Consider the following 22,752-nt stretch of genomic DNA (forward strand, 5'->3'; position numbering starts at 1 on the left):
TCCTCAGGATGTTTGTCAACTAAATCTATAATTTGCTGTAATATAAAACATTTGTAGTTTGGCCAGTTTTCTGGAGCTAAATCTAGTTTACTTTGTTCCATATATTCTTTCGATGTTTTGGGTTTTTCATCATGTCTTCTCCTCTTTCGTTGGCCTTCTGTTTTAGATTCTTTGGGTATTCTCTTCCCATAAGGATTGGCACAGTAAAAGCATTTGCAATGATCACCACAGCCATATAGTTGTTGGTAGCACCTGCATCTAGACTTGGACGCATTACAGGACAACTTCATCTTGCTTGTAGAATGTCCACGGCCACAGCTACACATGAGTACATGCTCAGTTGATTTGATTGATTCAGGTGCAGGTATAGAGACTTCTTCACTTCTTGTTGACATAGTGCAAGTTGCGACAGCATCATAGTGTACATATGACTGGTGGTATAGTGCATAAATTGGAATGGCTGATAAGGCATCTTGTCTAGGTACAAGTGGTAGAACAGGACAGTCACATATAGTTGTAACAAACAATGGGACACCGTAAAATGTGTACACTTGGTACACTTTTTCCAAGATCACAGTCAAAATATCCAGATTCCAGGAAGCGTTTTGCAAAATCTTCATATAAGCTTTGTTCTGACTTCAGGAGAAAGTCAATATATTCTTCACTGTTGTCTCCAAGCCATTCTTGTACCACAAGTTCCCGTAGCAAAGTCACTCGTTCTTCTTCCTTTTGTCCTGCAAACAACTGTAGCCCATTAAGGTGTTGGCGGAGAGCAACACTGCTATCATCCAACAAATATTGCTATTCCATAAGAAATGGAAGCAAAGCAACAGTTTCCATCACCACTGATAGGAATTCTTGTAAAGCCATAGTTCTCTACTATCCCATCAAGTTTTCCATAGTCATCACCTGGCTGTACACTTTCTTGAGTAAATTGATTTAGAATGGTATGTGAATCAAGCCAGACCCTTTTGTTACTCTTTAAAGGAGCCTTGTAGTTTCTGATATCACATTCATAACTTCAGCTCTTTTGTTGATGTTCACTATTTCATCAACTGAATTCATTCCACTGTCTGATATTTCATCGTCGTAATCACCATCAGAACTGGAAGATTCATAACTAGGCAAACTGGTTTCATAACTACGATTTGCTTCCAAAAACTGCCTATCAAGCTGAACAGATTCACAACCAATTCCAAATCTTTCTTTTGTAAGAAGTTCCCCGTTTGCAAGATAATTCCGAAACCATTCAGAGACTGGTGTTATAACTTTCAGTCCTCTTGTATATTTACCATTGATATGTGACTTGTTCTCCATGTGAAGGTAAAATATAAAACTTAATAGGGCAACAGCTAAACATATCCCGATACGGCTTTTGTTCATCCACTTTCTTATCTTCTTGTGCAAACTTTCATTCTTGTTTGTCCCAATGCCAGGAGGAATGTCTGACAAACATCCTTTAGTTACATGCAGCCGTATTAATGCTTTTTTAATTTCTTTAGCAGCAGCCTGTGGAAACACGCGGTCATTGTCAACTAATTGTGTTTCCCATTTTGCAATATATTGCAAAAGATTAGACTCGATGGTCTTTGGACAGGGAGTGTGCTTATTTCTTTGACTTCCAAGATCATCTTGTTGGCGAAAACAAAGTCTTAAATCCTTTAAAAGAATCTTCCGAGTATTTTTAGCATGCTTAAAGACCTTTTAGGGATCTTTAAGACAATGAGCTGTATTGCATGGAATATGTCAAGTTTCACATTAAGAGTTTCTCCAAAAATTTCTTGAAGTTTTTTCCGAATGGTACAACAGTTGTCAATTACGCAGCCCTCAATTTTCTCGTCAGCTAACCTAATTTGAAGTCCTTGGAGAAGTCATTTGACATTGTCTAAAAATGTTCCTTTGGTTAATCTCCATCCTAAAATGTCACTTATTTTCATTCATAACAATGAAAAGACAGTCAAACATTTTCTTCCAAGCTTTATGTTCCCAGTAACCGACATTTGCAGAGGCTTTAAAAGTGTGGTCTAATGAAATCCACTTTCCGAGTTTTTGACTCATATGCTGCCAGTACATGTATTCTGTATCGAGAAAAGACCTCATCAACATTTGAGTAATAAGTTTCTTTCCAGGAAACGTTTTATTGACTTCAAAATATGGTAGTTCTGAACCTCGCTTGATTGCATGTGGTGTCCCCTATGTAGATTGATTATAAGGCTCTCAATATCCGAGATACTTATCCCACTTTGCAGGCTTATAGATACATAATCATACAGTTCTTTTGTCACCCCAGACTTGTGAAATAAAACAAAAGGTGTCTCTATATGCGATGTCTTCAATTCCAAATTAATGGAAGGATCGTGTGCAATGATCTCATGGTGCGATCTTTCGCATAAGTAAACACAAGAAACCAGAGTAATCCTGGATGCAGTAAATGCTTCGTGGTCTGTCTCTTTTAGAATGGCGACGTTTCCATCCCCAGGGTTGCAGCGGAGACTTGCTCGCAGTCGATCTGTCGTACGGGGTCCCATAGAATCACCGACCGCACGTGCTTTATACCTACGGCATGATTAGGATAACAAATCCGTTGAATCCCTTTGATTTGACCTTTTTCGTAGGATTCGATTGCGTCCTTTATAAAGCTGAGCTCCTCTTAGGATAGTTCAGTGGTTTCACAGGCGAGTAATAAAGCAAAAAGCAAATAGTCAGCGGTATCTAAGCTTTACAACAGTGCTTTCGGTCCCCACGTTTAATCCCTCGTCGTTGTGCTGAAGCCAGCACAAGTTGATGGTTGATTGTTGCTTGTATTTTTCATCAAAAATACAGCTATGAGCATATTAGGAGAGTGTCTCAGGACATCATAAAGTCTTTTGGGGCATAATTGAGTGCCTTGCTTATGGATATTTGCAAGCAAAGGTGGATTCATGATGATTTTTTCTTGTTTGGCTTTGCCTGGATGAGAAAATAATTTTCTAATGAATCACCACAGCTCTCCTAAATGCTGTCTTTTCTGAAACCAAATTGATTCAAAAATTGTTTACACTGCTATTCTGGGTCTGTATGACCTGGAATTGATTTGTTTGGCTTCGGGGTGAAAAGACTTATAAAAAACCATCTGACTTTGGGGAGAGGAGTGTTGACTGGCCCTCCCCTCGTGAATTTTTCCCTGGATCTCTCAGAATGCTTTTCAATCCGTTAAGGCATCTTCGTGGTTTTACAAGCCTTCAAGGAGTGGACATTGTGTTTTGAGGCCATGGAAATGAACCTGGAGGATCAGAATAAAGGTATCTATTTGTGTCTTGAGCTGTGTTTGCTGACTCTCTCCCTTGTACAAGTAACATTGAGCATCATTCCCCACTCAACAAGTCATGAAATGCTAAATTCTTCATCAAACATTCCATTAACACTGGACAAGAAAGAACTGCAATTCTTATATATAAGTATATTTATAGACAGAAATAGTTATAGGGAGTTTTCTTTTAAAATCTCCACTTGCTCTTTGTAGCTTGAAGCAGCCACAAGAATCCTTGATCCATGTGTTCATCCTTTCTATTAAAGCCTTTCAAGTTACATGGTTTGATTTTAGTATATTTTATTGAAAGTTGTATAAAGGCTTAGAATACATGTTATAATTGCCTGACATGTAACTGTATTTTCTTTTTTTTTCTTGATTGCTTTTACTTTTTGAAAATTTGTTTTGCTTTCATTTATTATTCGAATCATATCATCACCTGGTGCCCCTCTCTCCCTGTTCTATCCCTTAGCTTGTAAAGTTGAATAACTACTGCCCATAAAGGATGATTATCCAACCTCACAATACATGGTTAGGGAAGAGTACCAATTAGGAAATTATAAAATGACCCCATACATTGAGTTGAATGTAACATTATTGAAGTCCCATACACTGAGTACAGGTGTATAGAGAGAATCAAGAATTTTATTTGCTGCAGTATAATTCATGCAAGACTTACAACCTTTAGGCACTGTGATATAAAAGATCAATAGAAAGCACAATCAAATTAACACAAAACTGAGTGTAAACCAATCCTATGTTAAATCTATCAATGCCTTTAAAATAGGAGCTGTGAAAGATCTGAGGGTTTATGCTTACCTGGCACTTGAAAATTTAAAATCATAACAGAGGACAATAGCTTTAATTGTTTCTGCCCAAGTCTAGATTGAATAACACCATGGCACAACAATAAAACAGGCAAATATGCATTTCTAGGCCATCCCCCATGTCACATCGACAAACTGTTTTGCATTTAGTATTTTCTGGAAGGTAATGTTGTGACTAAACATATACATTATGCAAGTGTATCCAGTTTCCTAAGTACAGCATATGTTATGAATTTGAGAAACAGCATCTCAGAGACTTGGGTTGAGGTAAAGTGATTGAAGAGACTAGACACGTGATATATAATTTAGCACTTCATGATAGAGTTAGTGATGCTTGTCCTCTTTATTTTGTCTACACATTAGTCTACTCAACTGATTTGACAAATTCCTATTTTCTAGTGCAGTTGTGCATAATACTGCTATCAAATATTATTTTTTCCCTTTCAATTCTCCAATATTCAACCAGCAGGCCAAACTAAAGTGAAGAACCAGCTAGTCATTTCATATCTAATACACTTATACATATATGGTACTATATTATATCCTAAGCACTAATACAAATGCATAAAATAGATTGTTTTTGCCTTTGTCTATTTTCAAAGAAAGCTAAAACCTAAGACAAATATGCAAGCAAGTAGTGTGTACCATCAGCTTTGAGGTTATATTCTACAACTTACACTGGCAATACTCGAAGGGTCATCCATACCAAACACACTCCAAAATATCGCTTATTTGAATTACTTTTGTTGATTTAGAGTGATTTCGTTGCAGAGTTTGTCCAATTTCCTGAAAATAGCGAAACTGGATCGAGGGTTGTTTTGCAAAAAGATCACCAAATTTACCTCAAATTATGGGGGTATTATAATCCAAACCACCACACGAGTGCAACACTAGATATGAAGTTAGTTTTTCTTGAATATAAAAAGGAACTATATGCGAGATGCTTACGCTGTATTTGGCAATCATACAGCTTTTACTTATTTTTCAGATATTCTTGAAGAATGATAAAATTTAATATTTTGCCAAAAAGGAATTTTACCCTTTTTTCGAGCTAGCAAAAACACCCTCGTTATAACTCGATATCTCATCAAGTGCATTTTTGGTTAAAGTTTTAATAAAAAAACATCTAAAAATAAAATATCTCTTTTTAGTATACACCTATTTCTAAAAAAAATGGGGAATGGCTTATGGGTACTAATTATTTGTAAATTTAAAGGTGTTAAATAAAGTCCAGCAATGTCAAAGCCAAGCATTGGTAACCTTTAATGGATAATTGTTTTGATTAATCCATTTTCTTCGAGACGCATGGTTACTTTCGGTCGGTCGTAGAACTGCCATTTGCCAATCGCCATTTGCCATTTGCACTGACAACCTTAATTGAAATAGGTGTATACTTGGCAGGAGCTTCATAAGAACGCGCGCTCTGATTGGTTCGCTATCTCGGAATAATGGACCGTATTCACCGCTAAAACTCGGAATAATGTGTCGATTTGTGAAATTACCATTAAAAAATCTTCCTTTTTACACCCGAAGTTGTAAAGCTTTACATTAGAACGTCATTTTTCTCAAATTAATATAGATTCGGTGTCTTTACGGAAAATCGGCTTCAAACTCCCTGTGTTTTCGACAATTTCTCGCCGAAGTGGTTTTGCAACGCGCGCGACAATTTCAAGTTTGCTGTAATTTATTTGCGATGATACAAAGGAAAACGGTGAGTTACTGAAATTAAGCCTGTTTAATGTATTACCAATGTACAGATAAATATTTTTGTAAATCACACTTATCGTCTGTGGAGGATTCAAAGCGAAAGACAAAAAAAAACATTTCTACGATCAAATTCGTGAAAACGATGTGTCAAACGGAACTAAATGAGTCTACAAAATAATGTTGTCAAAATCCGTATAATGTCTTCATTGGAGGTTCTAAATTTCGTGGTTATTGAAAAGCGTTGTGTGGAAAAACACAATGGGTTTGTGTCCTCAATCTTCAGAGCGAACAAAATGTTCAAAAATATACGAACATCCTTTAAGTGTTTCTGAAGCGAAAGGAAACATAGCCTTTTTATATCATATTTTTTAGCCTTAAATATAAAAGAAACAACATTTCAAAGCTTTTTCGATCCACATGAACCCACTGGGAAAAATATTGCGTGAAGTTGGTGTTTTTGTCCTATCAAGTGCGACATCTTGAAGGGCTTTGTGACGTCACACGGTTGCTTGCTCAGCGGGAAAAGAAAAAGCGCGCGAAAAGAAGGCGACGGTCATGGCCACAACACAAGCCGGTATGAAGTTTACTTTGCGGATTCCCGAGGCCACAAAAGCTGCAAAAATTACGGCCTAACAACTGACGTGTCAATGTTCCTTCCACCCCTAAAATGACACGGTGCAAATAGATAATAGAATAATGCAATGTCCACCATGGCTAAGCTTGCTGTCATGTGCTGGGTGAAAAAAGACTATATCCATCATGTTGACCCTCGCCCTCAACTTTTCATAGTACAGTATGCAAATCATTTCTTCTCTTGTATCTATACTATAAGCAGTAGGATGTTTTTTTTAATAAAACCATTTTTGCCATTGCCCCCCTTCACAAGAAGCTAACAATGTGGTTTTGTCCCTTAGTGTCTTTAATTTTGGGTTACATAGATGAAGATTGCCGAGATAGGACCAGGCAAAAAAGGCCTAAAGTCAGGCAAAAAGGGACAAAGACAGGCCAAAGGGGACAGAGACAGGCCAAAAGGAGCCAAACAGGGACGCCACATCTGGAAGGTCGACAAACCTATTGGTCAGTTCGATCTCCTATCACGATTCTACCCATGTTAATGAATGGGTGTGACAAGTTCTAGTTTACGATAGACAAATGCAAATCCTAAACAAAATAAAAAAAATGATTTAGAAAAAAATCCTACATTAAGACAAGAATTACCGGAACGAGGTTCATTCTTATTAAGTCATCTCGTTGAAAGCATGGTAAAGCGATATTGCAAAGATTGTACCTACCCGAATGCGGAGCGAAACAGCTAGTTAGACTTGCAAACAATCTGGCAGATGTACATCTTTTAGATGGTACACAGCGGTGATGGTACCTACAAGAAGCCAAACTTCAACCTCGAATCTGATTTGTTGAGCATCGAGCAGATGCTACAAAATGTATGATCTCTGATAAGGTCCGAGCACAAGACCGTCACCGTAGGTTCTCCCGCCCTAACAGAATTCAAATCATTTTGAATTTGAAATGTATTGTAACAAGCTATAAGAAGACTATAAGATTCCTCATTCTACTCTGGACGCCATAGAGTTAAGGCCACTCTAGTATGGGAACTATTGGACATTACTCAGATGACGAATCCAACGTCTCGACAGGAACATTTGAAGATTATTCGGATAGTGAATCTACCCAGTCTGATCATACTACAAATGAAGAGTCCTTTTCAGACGAAAATATAGATGATACTGTCCCAAATGTCTGGGTCGCTTCCATGACCATTGGAAAGAACTTGTTGCAAAATATGAGCAGCAAGGAAACGCTACAGAGGTAGCTGAAGCCCACGCAACAAATGACCTTGTTCCCTACTATCGAAAAGAGTTAAGAGAAGTACTTTTTTGAACATCTAAAATGGATGCGTACTTTACGGAAGGACCCCTCTTACAAGAGAATCATGGATACACGAAAGAACCTAATGGACAACGACGGATTTGACTGGAGTGAAGCTACCGAGGCCGCTATTAGTAAGAGGAAATCCCTGCTATCAAAGATGTTCCGAAAGCAGCCGATTCCTCAACAGGCAGACGTTCAGATTTGGAATAAACCATTTTACAATCGTAGATAAACTGCGGGGAAATTTTGCTTTAAAGTTGTCAAATGATGATTGCTTGGCCTTCTCGTTAAATTCGTCACAGATGTATAATGTTGTGATGCTTTTGCTAGACTTACTTTTTCATTTGATTTTAACCCATAAGCACTCTTTGCCAAACTCTAACAGGCCATTTCCATGGGGCAGGCTGCTTCCGTGACATGCCTCACAATTGTGCATGTTCTCGAGCTTTGGCCACCACAGGTAGCTCCGTGCGAGAGACTTCATGCGGCACATACCTGGGTGATCTGCGTGATGATCGTGCAGGATTTTTTCCTGACGAGCCTCTGGAATAATGACCCGCAGACCCCAGATAAGACAGTCCTGTTCCACAGACAGTTCCAATCGACGATAAGAATAATGACAAAATTCCACCTCCTGTACCTGTTGTGACCAGCCACTTCTCACATACTGAAGTACCTTGCTTAACACAGAATCCGTTCTGGTTTCCATATCAACTTCTTTCTCAGTGACAGGTTGGTCATCCACATAGTGATAAATTTCACTTTTCTCGTGTTCACTTGGCTTATCAACAGGAAGTCTCGACAGCCCATCCACATTGATGTGATCGACACCTTTACGGTAAACGTTATCATACTGGTGGGATGCTAAAATTAATGCACGTCTGTAAACGAGCCGCAGAGTGGGGATTGCCAATTTGGGTTCTAAGATTGTCAAGAGCGGCTTATGATCCGTCTCCAAAATAAATATCCTTCCATATAAAATCTGATGAAACTTCTTTACTCCGTAAATAATGGACAGGGCTTTCTTTTCCATCTGGGCATAATTTTCCTCACTTCCAGTGAGTGTTCTGGAGGCAAAAGCAATTGGGCGCTCCTCGTCTCCAGGAATAACATTTGAAATTGCTGCGCTGATGCAAGGGTGATGCATCACAAGCCAATTAAAGATTGACGTCATAACTTGTTTGGACTCATCTCAACTTGTTTGGACTTGATCTCAACTCGGTAACATTGGTTGGCGCCGGAGCATCAACAACAGCCCGAACTTTCTCTGTGACTTTTTCCACAGGGAGCTCATCCCAATATATTACAGAAAACAAACAAACTAAATCGCGATATATAACAGCCCAAGTATCTTGAAAATAAGATAAAAACTAGAGAGAAAGAAAATACTGATTGCGAAATTATGTTGTGTTATCTCAAAAAAAATTTGCCTGCCACTGAATATAAATAGCCGGATATAGTTCTCCAAACTGTCAATGCCAAACTGTACATCATTTTTCCAATGTAACTGAGCATTTTAGCCGTTTAACTCCTACTTACCTTAGCAATATAAGCCTTTAGTTGTAGAGGGGAGAATTTTGAGGTTTTCACGATTCACACAGAAATAAAAGCCAATAAACTACTTGCAACCAAGTAACGGTTTGTTTTGGTGACAATTTTCACATTAATTTTGAAGCGAAAAATTTGACAATATAACGGAAACTGCTAATATAATTTATACGTTCCCTTACCTTCAATTCAAATTATCGTGCGGAACTTGTGTTTTCTTGTTGCCGATGAGAAATTCTTTTGTTAATCATATAATGACATTATATTTCTGTTTTGATTTTGCTTCGTGACATCTTGATGAGTATAGTAATGTAGAGCCTCTCTTTATTTCTCTGCGGCTACAATTGAAGAAGAACTCGACGGGATGGATTCACTCCCGGAACACTCGAGGGTATACTTTACTATCGGCTCGTACGTAGGCTCCTAAGTTTCTTCAGACAAAATGGTTCTCTCGACCACAATCAGCCCATTTAAATCCGCATATTTTCTTATTAAATATCATTTTCTAGATGGCATTTTTTTTGTGAACATACGAAGTTTGAAGCACTAAAGTAAGGCGTAAAAGCGTTAGACCGAGTGGGGGAATGGGAGTTGCATGATTGACTTATGGCTGGCTGGATGGATAGATGGATTGTGACACCACAGGGTACCCGCGCCGGCTCCGCTAAAAAAATTATTATCGTCAGAGTTTTCGTATATAAGTACGGTCGCATATCATAATTAAAGTATGAAAACGACTGCCCGGACACGCAGCGAACGTAAAGTTAAAGCCACATTGTCACCAGTGTACTTCCTGTCGATTAACAATATCCGATAGTTTTGAAACGGAAAATGCGAAAAAATATTTCAAAATTGTGAAAGCAGTGTGTCTATTTGAGGTTTCTTAGATGTGGAAGGGGATGATCTGTTAAATAGCGCGTACATTCTTTTGTCTCTTAACGGTTTAGGTTTCCGTCGTACCTCCGGAAGTAAACTGGTGACAATGCGGCGTCAACACATCCCGTGAGTAGTAAACACATGTGGCAAGGCCGTCGAATGTTTCTATTTAGCTATTGCTGAGAAAAAGAACTTGAGTATGCAGTTCGACCATACGATTGTCGCATTAACATATTTAACATCCGGGACTTTTCTGGTGTCCTTTCCAACGGCAAGTTAATGATATACTAAGAAACATTTTGTGTCAGCCTGGGAAAGCGTTTAATTCTGTATACGCTGTTTGCATTGCCCTGCGTTACATAAATCTTGGAAAGGGCAGGGAAACAGGACGTAAATGTTCTGGGCCCCAAGATACATCATCTGGTTACACAGATCAAAAGACACCACCTTAAAACATTAAGTATGCTTAGTTTTAACTATCTAAAGAGCGTGTCATGATTTTTACTAAAGAAAGCCTTTAGTATATCAATCCTCGGCAACCATCCAAAAAGTGTTAACTTAACGTATTAACTTAACGTTGAATTAATGTATTATTCTTGGAGGGTTAGCGCTAAAAGTGTCCGAACAAACATATTGTATGTATATAGAGTATCGTTCTAACCTATGTTATGCAATGCGCTTTAGAAAAGAAATGAAAAAGGCTGGCTTTATCAAGAATTTTAGGGATAGACTAAATTGAATTTTTGATTAAGGCAGTTCATTCAGTGTAGTATTTAAAGAGCCCCTGATTAAAGTATAGCTATCGATTTTGTTGTGGTGACTTAATTTCATTGGCTGACGTGAAAAATTGTACACACTTCCTATTTCTTCGCTATACAAGACTCCGTAATTAAAGATGGTTACAATGTTAAAACAATGAATCCAATAATAACTTTTCCCTGTCACTAAGAGAAGGGTTTATTCGAAAAATAAAGACAAAATTTGGTTCAGGGTCTCTTCAAGGCGTACTATGCTGTCTTTTATGGAAAAGTTTTAGATGCTTCAAGTGCGGACACATCCTCCTTTTACAGCGGTTTTCTAACAAAACCGGATCTCCAGTCATACGACCCCAGGAGAAATACACAGTTTCCAGTTTTTGAATTGCTTGAGAAGCGATTTTTTGGCACTGAACTTTCGCCTTTTTTTCTTGAGCTCAAGCGCATTGCATGGCAGGGGTGAAAAAAGACTATTTACTGCTAAACCCTGAGGTTATTTACTGCTAAACCCTGAGGTTATTTACTGCTAAACCCTGAGGTTATTTACTGCTAAACCCTGAGGTTATTTACTGCTAAACCCTGAGGTTATTTACTGCTAAACCCTGAGGTTATTTACTGCTAAACCCTGAGGTTATTTACGAGTTGATAAGCTCATGTACAGCTGGATGTCCGCCATCGCACTGCTCCACTGCAGCACTGGTAGTACCTCCTGATGTAGACGGACTGGTCGCAGCACTCCAAGTCACGGTAACTTGGACGCCAGTTAAGGGTGTGGCCGCAACACACGAAATGTTGCGTGTTGTACGCTCGCTCGCCGCAACACCTATCATGCTCAGAGCGGCGAGGGATTATTCGACCACGACAACAGATGTACATCTAACATAACAAAAATTGGGTCAGCTGGACAGCACTGTCAACCATAACAGGAAAATATAATCTCATAGACTTTACTATTTTTAGGGAAATCTATATATATGAAGATGATACACCAAAAACTGGTATTCGAGACTTCTACAGGGCAGACTAAAGAAGGTTAATCGTTACAAGATATGAAGATGAATACGTTACTGATGGAACGTGTCAATGTTGAGGTAAATTGAAACTTTTTTTAAAGGATCCTAAGCAACTTAGTGCACCGCGCGCCTCGAGCTTTGTTTACATATGGGGAATCAACTTTGGCTTGGTACTTAATGAAACCAAAATATTATGTGTTCTATTATTGGGACACATTATCTTCAGGTTCCATAAAGTACTATGCTGACCTTGTAGCATTCAAGCGATGAGGTTCACATCGCGATACTCGTCGATATCGTCAAGTTAGAATCGTATTCTGCACTATGGAAAAGCAGAAGTCCTTCTTCTATTCGATTTTTCTTTGGATGTTTAAATCACACATTTGGGATAAGTTCGAAAATTCAGCTATTTCTTCAACCGTTTATGTCAGCCGGAGAACGACGCTGGTATCGAACAAAAAACTGAGCTTTTTCTTGAAAACGACGCAACAAAAACATCCATAACTTGTGAGTCTTTAGAGGCCCAGTGGATTATACCAGAGGAAACCTACCAGAGCCTGTTTTATATTCAAGCGAATTTTACTGTGTTGTCTCTCCAAAACCAGCCATCTTGAATTTGTTGCATTGTATTTATTGGAACTCCAACGCGCGGATGCTATCGCCTCAAGCCAATAACATATTGTTCAGCCCCCCTACAGACAGCTGGGATAGAAGATCTTTCTTCAATTTGCGATGATATGAAAATATACTAATGTATGATTATTTTAATATTCAACAATAAGTCCACAATGTCATCCAATGGTCCTTCCAACGGACCTACTGGAAATCTAAAGCTGATCTCGGTTGTGCCAAAGGAGGTTGTAATTTGATGGACATTTTTTGTGGAGTAAAGGTGATTTAAAGTAGTTTCCTGCCTAATCCTGGGGAACTGATGGCGTAAGAGAGCTAACATTTCTACACTGCTGTCGGACCCACCTGCCCAACTGCTATGTGTAGAAAACTACAATAAAGGTCTGCCAGATCTGGCAGACTGCCAGATTTTAGCCTTTTCCATATAAAGTCCAAATGAATACAATATAATATTCACTCAGATGTAGTTATCTTATGCTTACAAATGTGTACTGAATAAGTACATTTACCCTTTCCCATATAATGTCCAAATAAATATATGATCTTCACTCAGATATGATAATTAGATATGATATTCACTCAGATGAAGTACTCTAATGACAATAAATATACTGAATAAGCGTATCTTTTTTATTATCCAAGTTTACAAACTTCATTATTACATGGAGTTTTTGCTTTATTGTAATACAAAAATCAAATGAAAGTATTTGCTTTTAGATGGTCAATCATAAATATCTGGCTACATGTGTTTTCTTTATGACAGTACAAGCTTGGGTGCTGTATTTGAAAAAAAAAAACACTTGGCCATGGTTAGCTTATTCTAAACCAAGATAAGAAAAATCCTTGCTCAGGCCAAGCCAGGAAAATTTACCTATTACCCAACCAAGAGTTAAAATTTTATCAATACCTTGTGTAGTTTTTGGGGAAACATGTCTGCCAAGCTATTTTTCTTTCATGTTATTTCAAACAAAACAATGTTACAAACTGAGTATTGTTAGGTTATTGGTAGGGTTTCTGCCTATTTTTTACCTACCTGCTTTCATATCTCCCCTTTGCTTGCTGTATTACAAATAAACCTAAGTAAGGGGCGTAACAAAACACTAAATTTGATCCGCATTAAAATCACTAAAACTTACTCCAGCTCAGAGGACAAAAAGGGGCATCAGGTCATTTTGCAGTGTGATGTTTTAGGCTTTTGAGAAAAAATGGAAAACCAAAACAGGAGTTGACAGAGGTTACAAATAAAACTTTTTTCAAGGGACAGCCTTTGAGGGCTTTGAGACAAAACAACATTTGGGGGGGCTTGATTTACACAAAGTAACAAAGACTGCTGCTTCTCTGAGCATAGATCTACGCTCACAGATTTTCTTTTATACAAATAAAAATAAAATTGATACCCAACAGCAGACATAGTAACAGGATGTATTGGACAATAGAGTTAGGTCAGTTAGGATACTATACCATTACGGGTAAAATACTTTATCTATCTAGCAAAAAATAAAACAACTAATAAGACAATCTTTGTTCCCCAACACTTTATTGTTATCAATTAGATATCAGCTTGATTTAAATAATTATCATGTTTGTTTGGGGAATATAATGCATTGGTTATGCTTTCATTCTATTCTTTGTAACACAGCACACGGCACACAGTTCAGCGTAGTGTTCGAGCGTTTCCTCCTTATTTTACGTAAGAGGGAGAAGATTACAACTTTTTTACCTCCACGACGCTTGCGATCACTCGATCCTAACAGTTGTCATCGATTTCTTCGCTAATCTTATGTGTTTTCCTTGGGAAACTGACAGTCATATTGCCCTTCCATGTCGGCGATATTCCATTATACCCCTTCTCGTGATTTCATGGAGGTTTGTTGCTCGATGTTTGGTGATATTTTTTGGAGAAGTGAACTTCATCTTGAATGTTTCTTCGCTCAAAATAAATTATCATAAAAAAAAACTGACAAAAAGCATTGCCAAGAACAGATGAAGTAATGAGGAGTGTCCCAAATGAATTTTTAGTACTTTAACGTAAGATGGGAGTCATTTGGAGCGTTATATAGACGCCATTGGAATGTTTCATTGGCGGCCATTTTCGATGGCATCGAAAATGGCCGCCATCCGATGAAAACACAGAAAACCACAGGAATCCCAAAATGTTGCTCAGGATCCTTTAATAAGACAGAAAGCACTTGCCAGTTTGCGGAGATACATCGCCCATACTAAGTATTGCAAAATATTTGGCAAAATGTTGCACTGACATCATACCGTTCATTATCAGAAGTTTTACCAACCCGTGTCGCAGTGGTATGTCAAAACCCTTTCCTGGCAGTATCATCCTGGCGCGTAAGAAAGAAATTCTTTTAGAAGCCGATGCAGGGAAAGGTATTAGAGGGCTTAAACTTGTTTTTAGGCTGGAAAGTTTTGTGTGCATTCCCCTACCCATCTCCTAGAAAATGGACGAATTGGAAGCCCAGGAAGAACAAAGCATTACCATACTTCCTTCTTGGGAATGAAAACACCGTAATTTGTATCGATTAAAAGGCCACGTTACACGACACAATTTTCCCTGCTACTTGCACAGCAATTTTTGTTGCGTTGTGAGTTGCTGCCCTGTGTTGTCATGTTTCTGCAACTCGCAATGCAACCTGGAAAAACATTTCAGGAACTTAGCCAATCAAAGCGCTTCATTTCTATCGGGGAAATAGGTGACCACTGTAAATTATAATTCATATGCAGGCACATCGCAAATTGCGAACCAGTTGCAAGCGTTCATTGCCTTTGCGATCTGCAAAATGTTTTATTTACTTTTCTGCAAGTTGCAGGCAGGAAAAATTGATGGTCATTTTCTGTCTGTGTATCGTCGGACCCAAATGCTACCCATGTTCCCATGCGAGCCCTATTTTCGGTATACCTGTGTATCGTAGAACCGTCCTCCGCAGCATGACCCGGAATCCGATCTCCAGGTCAAGTGTCCCTGACAACAGGTGAAGTACCTCGGGTCGTAGGCAGTGCCTCTGCAGCAGCCAGTAGCGGAGTCGCCATCCCTCCTAATCAGGTTTCCACCGCAGCAGTCATAATCACGAGGGTTGTATGACCGCTGGCCGCAGCAGGCTGTGTTCGTGTTACCCATCCAAGATACATACCCTCCACAGCAGAGATAGGTATTAGGGTTGTACGCTCTAAAAGGCATGACGGGATATTCTTGTTAGAGGTGAGCTTGTAATGTCAGCCTAGACAGCAGAGATAGGTATTAGGGTTGTACGCTCTAAAAGGCATGACGGGATAATCTTATTAAAGGCGAGCTTGTAATGTCAGCCTAGTTAGCAGAGATAGGTATTAGGGTTGTACGCTCTAAAAGGCATGACGGGATAATCTTATTAAAGGCGAGCTTGTAATGTCAGCCTAGTCAGCAGAGATAGGTATTAGGGTTGTACGCTCTAAAAGGCATGACGGGATAATCTTATTAAAGGCGAGCTTGTAATGTCAGCCTAGTCAGCAGAGATAGGTATTATGGTTGTACGCTCTAAAAAGCATGACGGGATACTGTTGTTAGAGGTGGGCTTGTAATGTCAGCCTAGTAAAATAAAGTGTTTTTTTAGGGGCCTATGGTACTATCGCACTACTTTGGCATCGATATTTTTTACGTTTTGCTGTTTTCCTTTCATTGTTAATATCCTGTCGGTGTGGCCTTTATGTTGCGCCTCCTAGTTTGTATTCCACCTTTCTTGCCCAGTTTTGCAGTGAACATGATTCTCCACTCCTGGTCTGTTATTACCCTGATAGTCGGTGTAGCTTTGTTATCCTCCCTGATAGTCGGTCTAACTGTGTAACTACCCCTTGATAATTGGTCTACCTGTGTAACTACCCAGATTGTTGGTCTGCCTATATAACTATCTCTAATTATCCGTCTTCCTGTGTAGCTCTTACTTGTGTAATTATATAAGTAATATATAATTAATAATATACAAGTCGTTCTTGTGCCAAAGAGTTCCCCCCCCCCCCCCATATAATATGTGAAAGCCCTTTCCATGGGGATTCCAAAAAACTTAGGTGATAAGGCCTACCGCTCTACCCATAGAAGGGTGGGGGCTTTTGGCTTTGGCTGTATCACAAATGTATTACCAGATTGAGAGATAAGTGGTCTTCAAGGTATTATGCTAGTTCGCTGACCTTTCATTGCCACTGCAGTATGATCACAACTCAAATCTTGGCTCAAATGTCAAGGCATCCAAGGCGGAACGGCCACGAGGATACACTCACGTGATCGGTCATTTGTGTTTTAGATTTTAACTTCATTAAGGAAAACGGATTGAAAAAGATGTGAATGGAACAAGTGAAGCGGTTTTTTTTTTCGAAATCTAAAGCTGTGATAATCAATTTCTAAAATAGGGATATGGGTATATGTGGTACAAAAAGGCATTACCAGGTTCTTATCTGTACCAGTTACTCAGTCATCTAAATAGAAACGAAGGTAATGCTAGGTTTCATTTTTCTAAAAACCCTTTTTTTTTTCGAAAACGTCTGACGTTGGTACTCTTTAGTTTTTACCCGGAAACAATAACTTCGCCGTACGGCCACACCCATAATTTTTTGAAACGTAAACATATATTTTTGGAATCACTATGGATAGGGGTTGAACATAATATATGTCTCCCACAATCTTTAGGGGGGGGGCTTACTTACTAGCCCAAGGAGTGCTACTCTTATCAGTCTACCTGTGTCTGCAGCACTGCGCGTCGTTGCTGGGTTTCCAAGAGATGTAGCCGTCACAGCAGATGTAAAAGTTGGAGTCATAGAAGTCGTTGTCGCAGAGCGACCTCCTCTGTCTATCAGCCCTTATTATATCTGATAAAAATATGCCAGTCTCAGTTAGACCACAAAGAGTTCAAGATAAGGGCCACGGGTGTTTGTATTATTTTTTTTTCTCACACTACCTATGTTACACGGTCATTTTGGGGCAAATAATTCGTAATCAGGCTAAATAAAAGACATTTTGGAGGCTAATCACATTTCTTGAAGGTGAAATACTGAAGTACAGAAGAGTAGACGTCGAGTCGAGGGCAAAGGAAGGCAAATTAGGCAGACCCCTTAGGCGATCATAGAATAACACTTGTGCTAAAGGAAAATTCGATTCTGACTATCGAGGGTCCTGTTTTTTCAAGCGCTTTTGTTTTTGTGCCTGCAACACATGGCATATCACAAATCCTTCCAAACCAACATGTGACATAATCCCTTTAAACCAACATGTGACATAATCCCTTTAAACCAGCATATGACATAAGCCCTTTAAACCAACATGTGACATAATCCCTTTAAACCAGCATGTGACATAATCCCTTTAAACCAACATGTGACATAATCCCTTTAAACCAACATGTGACATAATCCCTTTAAACCAACATGTGACATAATCTCTTTAAACCAACATGTGACATAATCCCCTTAAACCAACATGTGACATAATCCCTTTAAACCAGCATATGACATAAGCCCTTTAAACCAACATGTGATATAATCCCTTAACCAACATGTGACATAAGCCCTTTAAACCAACATGTGATATAATCCCTTAACCAACATGTGACATAATCCCTTTAAACCAACATGTGACATAATCCCTTTAAACCAGCATGTGACATAATCCCTTTAAACCAACATGTGACATAATCCCTTTAAACCAACATGTGACATAATCTCTTTAAACCAACATGTGACATAATCCCCTTAACCAACATGTGACATAATCCCTTTAAACCAGCATATGACATAAGCCCTTTAAACCAACATGTGATATAATCCCTTAACCAACATGTGACATAATCCCTTTAAACCAGCATATGACATAAGCCCTTTAAACCAACATGTGACATAATCCCTTTAAACCAACATGTGACATAATCCCTTTAAACCAACATGTGACATAATCCCTTTAAACCAGCATGTGACATAATCACTTTAAACCAACATGTGACATAATCCCTTTAAACCAGCATGTGACATAATCACTTTAAACCAACATGTGACATAATCCCTTTAAACCAACATGTGACATAATCCCTTTAAACCAACATGTGACATAAGCCCCTTTAAACCAACGTGATATAATCCCTTAACCAACATGTCCCATAATCCCTTTAAACCAACATGTGATATAATCCCTTTAAACCAACATGTGACATAATCCCTTAAAACCAACATGTGACATAATACCTTTAAACCAACATGTGACATAATCCCTTTAAACCAACATGTGACATAATCCCCTTAAACCAACATGTGACATAATCCCTTTAAACCAACATGTGATATAATCCCTTTAAACCAACATGTGACATAATCCCTTTAAACCAACATGTGACATAATCCCTTTAAAACCAGCATATGACATAATCGCTTTAAACCAACATGTGACATAATCCCTTTAAACCAACATGTGACATAATCCCTTAACCAACATGTGACATAATCCCTTTAAACCAACATGTGACATAATCCCTTTAAACCAATATGTGATATAATCCCTTTAAACCAACATGTGACATAATACCTTTAAACCAGCATATGACATAAGCCATTTTAAACCAACATGTGACATAATCCCTTTAAACCAACATGTGACATAATCCCCTTTAAACCAACATGTGACATAATCCCTTCAAACCAACATGTGACATAATCCCTTTAAACCAACATGTGATACAACCCCTTTAGCCCAATTAAACCAGCATATGAATTTAGCCTCTTTAAACCAGTATATGATATAGCCCCTTTAAACCAACATATGACTTAGAGCCTGAGGTTATCAATGTGTGGTGTTTCGTACAATGAAATGCCCCCATCTCGGGATGGTGCTCTGCGAACACGCGTCGAGTAACCAACCCTCCACATAGACCACATACAAGACCCTGAAAAAAATGTCTAAATGTTGCTGCTGTACAAGACCCTACATGCTCCGGCGAAATCTGAAAGAGCTCTTGTCAGCCACAACTTTCTTTTTGTTTCCATTCAACTCTGGAAAAGGAATAATGTGTTCGCCAAAGAACTAAGTATAATTTGGGTCTTAAATAGGCGTGATAAGTGTAGTTTTATAAGGGTCTTCATCATTCGATTCTTAGATAGGCGTGATAAGTGTAGTCTTATTATCATGGTCTTTATCATTTGAGTCTTAGATATGCGTGATAAGTGTAGTCTTATAACGGTCTGCATCATTCGAGTCTTATATTTGAAACGAATGTGTTAATTACTAAAATCCTCCGTTATCCCTCCATCATCATCGTCGCCCCGATGCTCTAAAAGGGCCAGAAATGGAAATGATCCTTCTACATCAAAGATCGTAAAATCATCGAGTAGATTATTTTGTGGTTTTGCTTTAACTTTGTGCAATTTGTAACACTGTAAGGGTAACTGCGCTAAGCCCTTCACGTGGACTGACTTATTAAGCAGAGTCTTGGTGACACCGAGATCATGAACTGCTGATGAGTCTGTACAGCCGGAAATATTAGGAACACGATTCCTCATATCTAAAATCGATTCTGGTGGCAAAGGGCAATGGAAGTAAAGCTGTTGCTTTTTAAGAATGTTCTAGATGCTTGGTGCATACACGAGTTGTTATTACTGGCCGTTCGTGGAATTCTCGTGCGATATTTCTCCCCGTCTTGGAGACAATGCATTTGAAGATGGTCTGGATATCCTAGCCCGCGATGCACCGCGCCCATGAATAATTTCGTTGCCTAAATAATCAAAACGTTTATTATTATCATAATAAATGTGTTAGAAATTTGTAAGGTTTCAATTAGCCCAAACGTCAGCCGGAGGCTCTAAGTACATTTTAGTACAAAATACAAAATATTCCAGTCGAGAAATACAAAATGTGCCGCCTCTAATTTGGCGAGGGAAGGCAGGATGCAACAGGGAACAACTCCGTCACTATCCGAACAGTGATCAACGGCACAACGTCCGGTGCAAGCATAGAATGGACTCTTTTCCTGCGTGAGTTATGTGAGTTTTAAAGTGTCAGATTTGAACCATTAGATTTGATTCATTTCACCCAACTCTGAAAGCCTAAAACTAATGAATAATCGCTGGCAAAGTCGGGAAAGTGAGAAACGTGTACAGTATATACAAATGTTTCCGGGAACAAACAACGGACTCTTCGAAAAAAAAAAAAACAAGATCCACATAGGATGAAGTGGAAACGGGGAATTGGTTAGAAATAGATTGCATGCCGCTAACACTCGGGACTCGATGTTGCACATCCCCATCTCCGTCTCCCAGGCTTTATCTAAATCCCAAATCCCTGTTTCATGTTCTTAGTAGCTATAAATCCCATAACTTATAAACCTTCCCCTTTCCTGTTCTTAATAGCTATAAGCCCCATAACTTGTAATCCATCGTAGCACTTTACACATAATATTAATTCCAGCATATTCCTCTTAGCAAATCCTGGCTATCTTGTCCCGGCCAAAATTAAGTTCTCTTTTTTACCCTTTCGGATGCACTTTTTAGTCATACACAAATGCTATTCCTCCGCGCACAAAGTGAAGTGTTGGTCGGAGGCACTCAAGCCTATAGCAACCTTGAGGTCTACTCCTTATGAGTCTTCACAAAGAGGTTATTATTTTGGCGCAAAACAGGTCCAAGTGACGACAAGCTCTTATTGCTACTACTCAACGCTTTAAAACACTAGAGACACGAGACGGCCAATTAATGCCAAACTGCAGAGGACTATAGACTGTCTAAAAGAGCCAAAAACAGCGGCTATCGGCTCTATCGCAAAGGACTTCTGGCCATGTATTGACAGCTGGGATAGTGGACTCGAACTCGTATCAACACCCGACGTTAATTATCTGTTTTCTGATAGTATTGTATACCCAGCATACGCGTTCTCTTCTAGTTAAGGTCACCTTTGTATATACATAGACGGCATAATCTTTGCTATGCTTTGCTACGAAATCACCAAGAAGGATGAATGGATGATAATTTTCTATCGATATTGTCTGCGAGGTAATCTCCTGATATCAGCCAATCTGATGATGCACCCTGTGCTTCCCGCGCAAGGTTTGACCCACCTCTGTTTTTTCTATCCCCACGGCTCTGTACCTCGGTCGTCAGCGCACAGAACAGAAAGAAACCGCTGAGTATGAATACTTTGCTCGGACTGTAAGCCCACATCCTCCTCGGTACCGGAGCGCGGCACGTTTGGCTAATTAGCGCGTTCCGAGCTTCGTCTGTGTCTGAAGTAGTGTTTTTATTTAGTGCGCGTTGCCTTATCCCCGCGTCGAAGGGTTATCATGTTACGGATGCGACCATTAGGGACTCGTAATCCGACTGATGACATGCGGCGAATAGAGATAACAACTCGCCGCGTGAGGCGCACGCAACAACTTGCATCTGTCCTCATCGCATGTATGCGCGCTTTTACGGCTAATGCCTCATCCCTTGCTTAGACGTTTTGATTGACGCGAGCTGGTTGGCTTAGGGAGAGTTCAGAGACAGTCGGCGCGCTCTTTTTGGAAGTGGCTATTAATGGCTTTGGTTGCGGACGTGTGACCTTTTGCGCACGGCTTAAGCACTGAATTCGATTTATTCGAGTGTTACCGAATTATATCAAGATACGTAATTGTGTTATAATTGCAATGATACTAGTAAAATAAACATGGTATTTATAATAGTTGGTATTAACTGATGGCCTTTATGGTACCGTGCGAATTTCGTCGTTGCTTTCTCATGTCATCGGTTGAGACTGCCAACATGATAACGATAGAATCTTGTGAAGTCATCAAAAGTTCAAGGTTCGTTATGGTAACTTCATTTGGTCCATATGATTCCGTATCTTGTTTAGCTATCATAGTAACACTGCGGTTTATTTATCTGCCTCAGACAACCACCTAGAACGTCAGGCAACCTGTGGAGATTTGTCCGTGCGGAGGCTTCGGGACCCCTGTGGCAGACGGAGTTTCTCTCTAGTTCTCTCCGTATTAAGCAGGTGGTTTACACAGTCACTGTGAATACAAACCAGATCACTGTGAATACAAACAAGATCACTATGAATACAAACCAGATCGTTACCGTTAGCCCCTGTTCCCCAGTATATCATTTTCAATTGGTATCTTTTTCTTTTAATATCAATTGTAAATTTTTTTTTCATTAAAGTTAAGCACAAGATAAACAATCTACAGGCCCGTAGCCAGGGGGGGGGGGGGGGGGGGGGTTCGTCC

General features: G+C 39.2%; 1 protein-coding gene and 1 long non-coding RNA gene across 4 annotated transcripts; both read right to left on the reverse strand.

The window, feature by feature from the left end:
* Positions 1–10,434: 10,434 nt before the first annotated feature.
* LOC116613108 (galaxin-2) lies at positions 10,435–21,948 on the reverse strand. Of its 3 annotated transcripts, XM_032373730.2 has the most exons (5): positions 21,604–21,947; positions 17,251–17,380; positions 15,447–15,714; positions 14,801–14,871; positions 11,630–11,768 (listed from the first exon to the last, which is right to left on the reverse strand). In XM_032373730.2, the coding sequence occupies exons 1-4, from the start codon at positions 21,704–21,706 to the stop codon at positions 14,845–14,847; spliced, it is 528 nt and encodes a 175-aa protein (XP_032229621.1). In that variant the 5' UTR covers positions 21,707–21,947; the 3' UTR covers positions 11,630–11,768; positions 14,801–14,844. The 3 variants fall into 3 exon arrangements, with proteins under 3 accessions (XP_032229619.1, XP_032229621.1, XP_032229620.1); XM_032373728.2 differs by lacking the exon at positions 14,801–14,871 and having other exon boundaries at positions 10,435–11,768; positions 21,604–21,948; XM_032373729.2 differs by lacking the exon at positions 11,630–11,768 and having other exon boundaries at positions 13,496–14,871.
* LOC125561296 lies at positions 17,486–21,595 on the reverse strand. The gene is made up of 2 exons (XR_007307326.1): positions 18,746–21,595; positions 17,486–18,592 (listed from the first exon to the last, which is right to left on the reverse strand). It is a non-coding gene; the product is annotated as an uncharacterized LOC125561296 (long non-coding RNA).
* Positions 21,949–22,752: the final 804 nt, after the last annotated feature.

Source organism: Nematostella vectensis, chromosome 3 (genome assembly GCF_932526225.1).
Source record: "Nematostella vectensis chromosome 3, jaNemVect1.1, whole genome shotgun sequence".
In the NCBI taxonomy this organism is placed as follows: domain Eukaryota; kingdom Metazoa; phylum Cnidaria; class Anthozoa; order Actiniaria; family Edwardsiidae; genus Nematostella; species Nematostella vectensis.

Excerpts from the sequence above, each read along its gene's own strand:
- LOC116613108 (XM_032373728.2), bottom strand. The coding sequence starts at position 21,706 with ATGTGGGCTTACAGTCCGAGCAAAGTATTCATACTCAGCGGTTTCTTT. Across the intron at positions 15,715-17,250 it reads GCGCAGTGCTGCAGACACAG|AGCGTACAACCCTAATACCT; the intron begins GTAGACTGATAA and ends CATGCCTTTTAG. Across the intron at positions 11,769-15,446 it reads GACGGTTCTACGATACACAG|ATGTACATCTGTTGTCGTGG; the intron begins GTATACCGAAAA and ends TTGTTATGTTAG.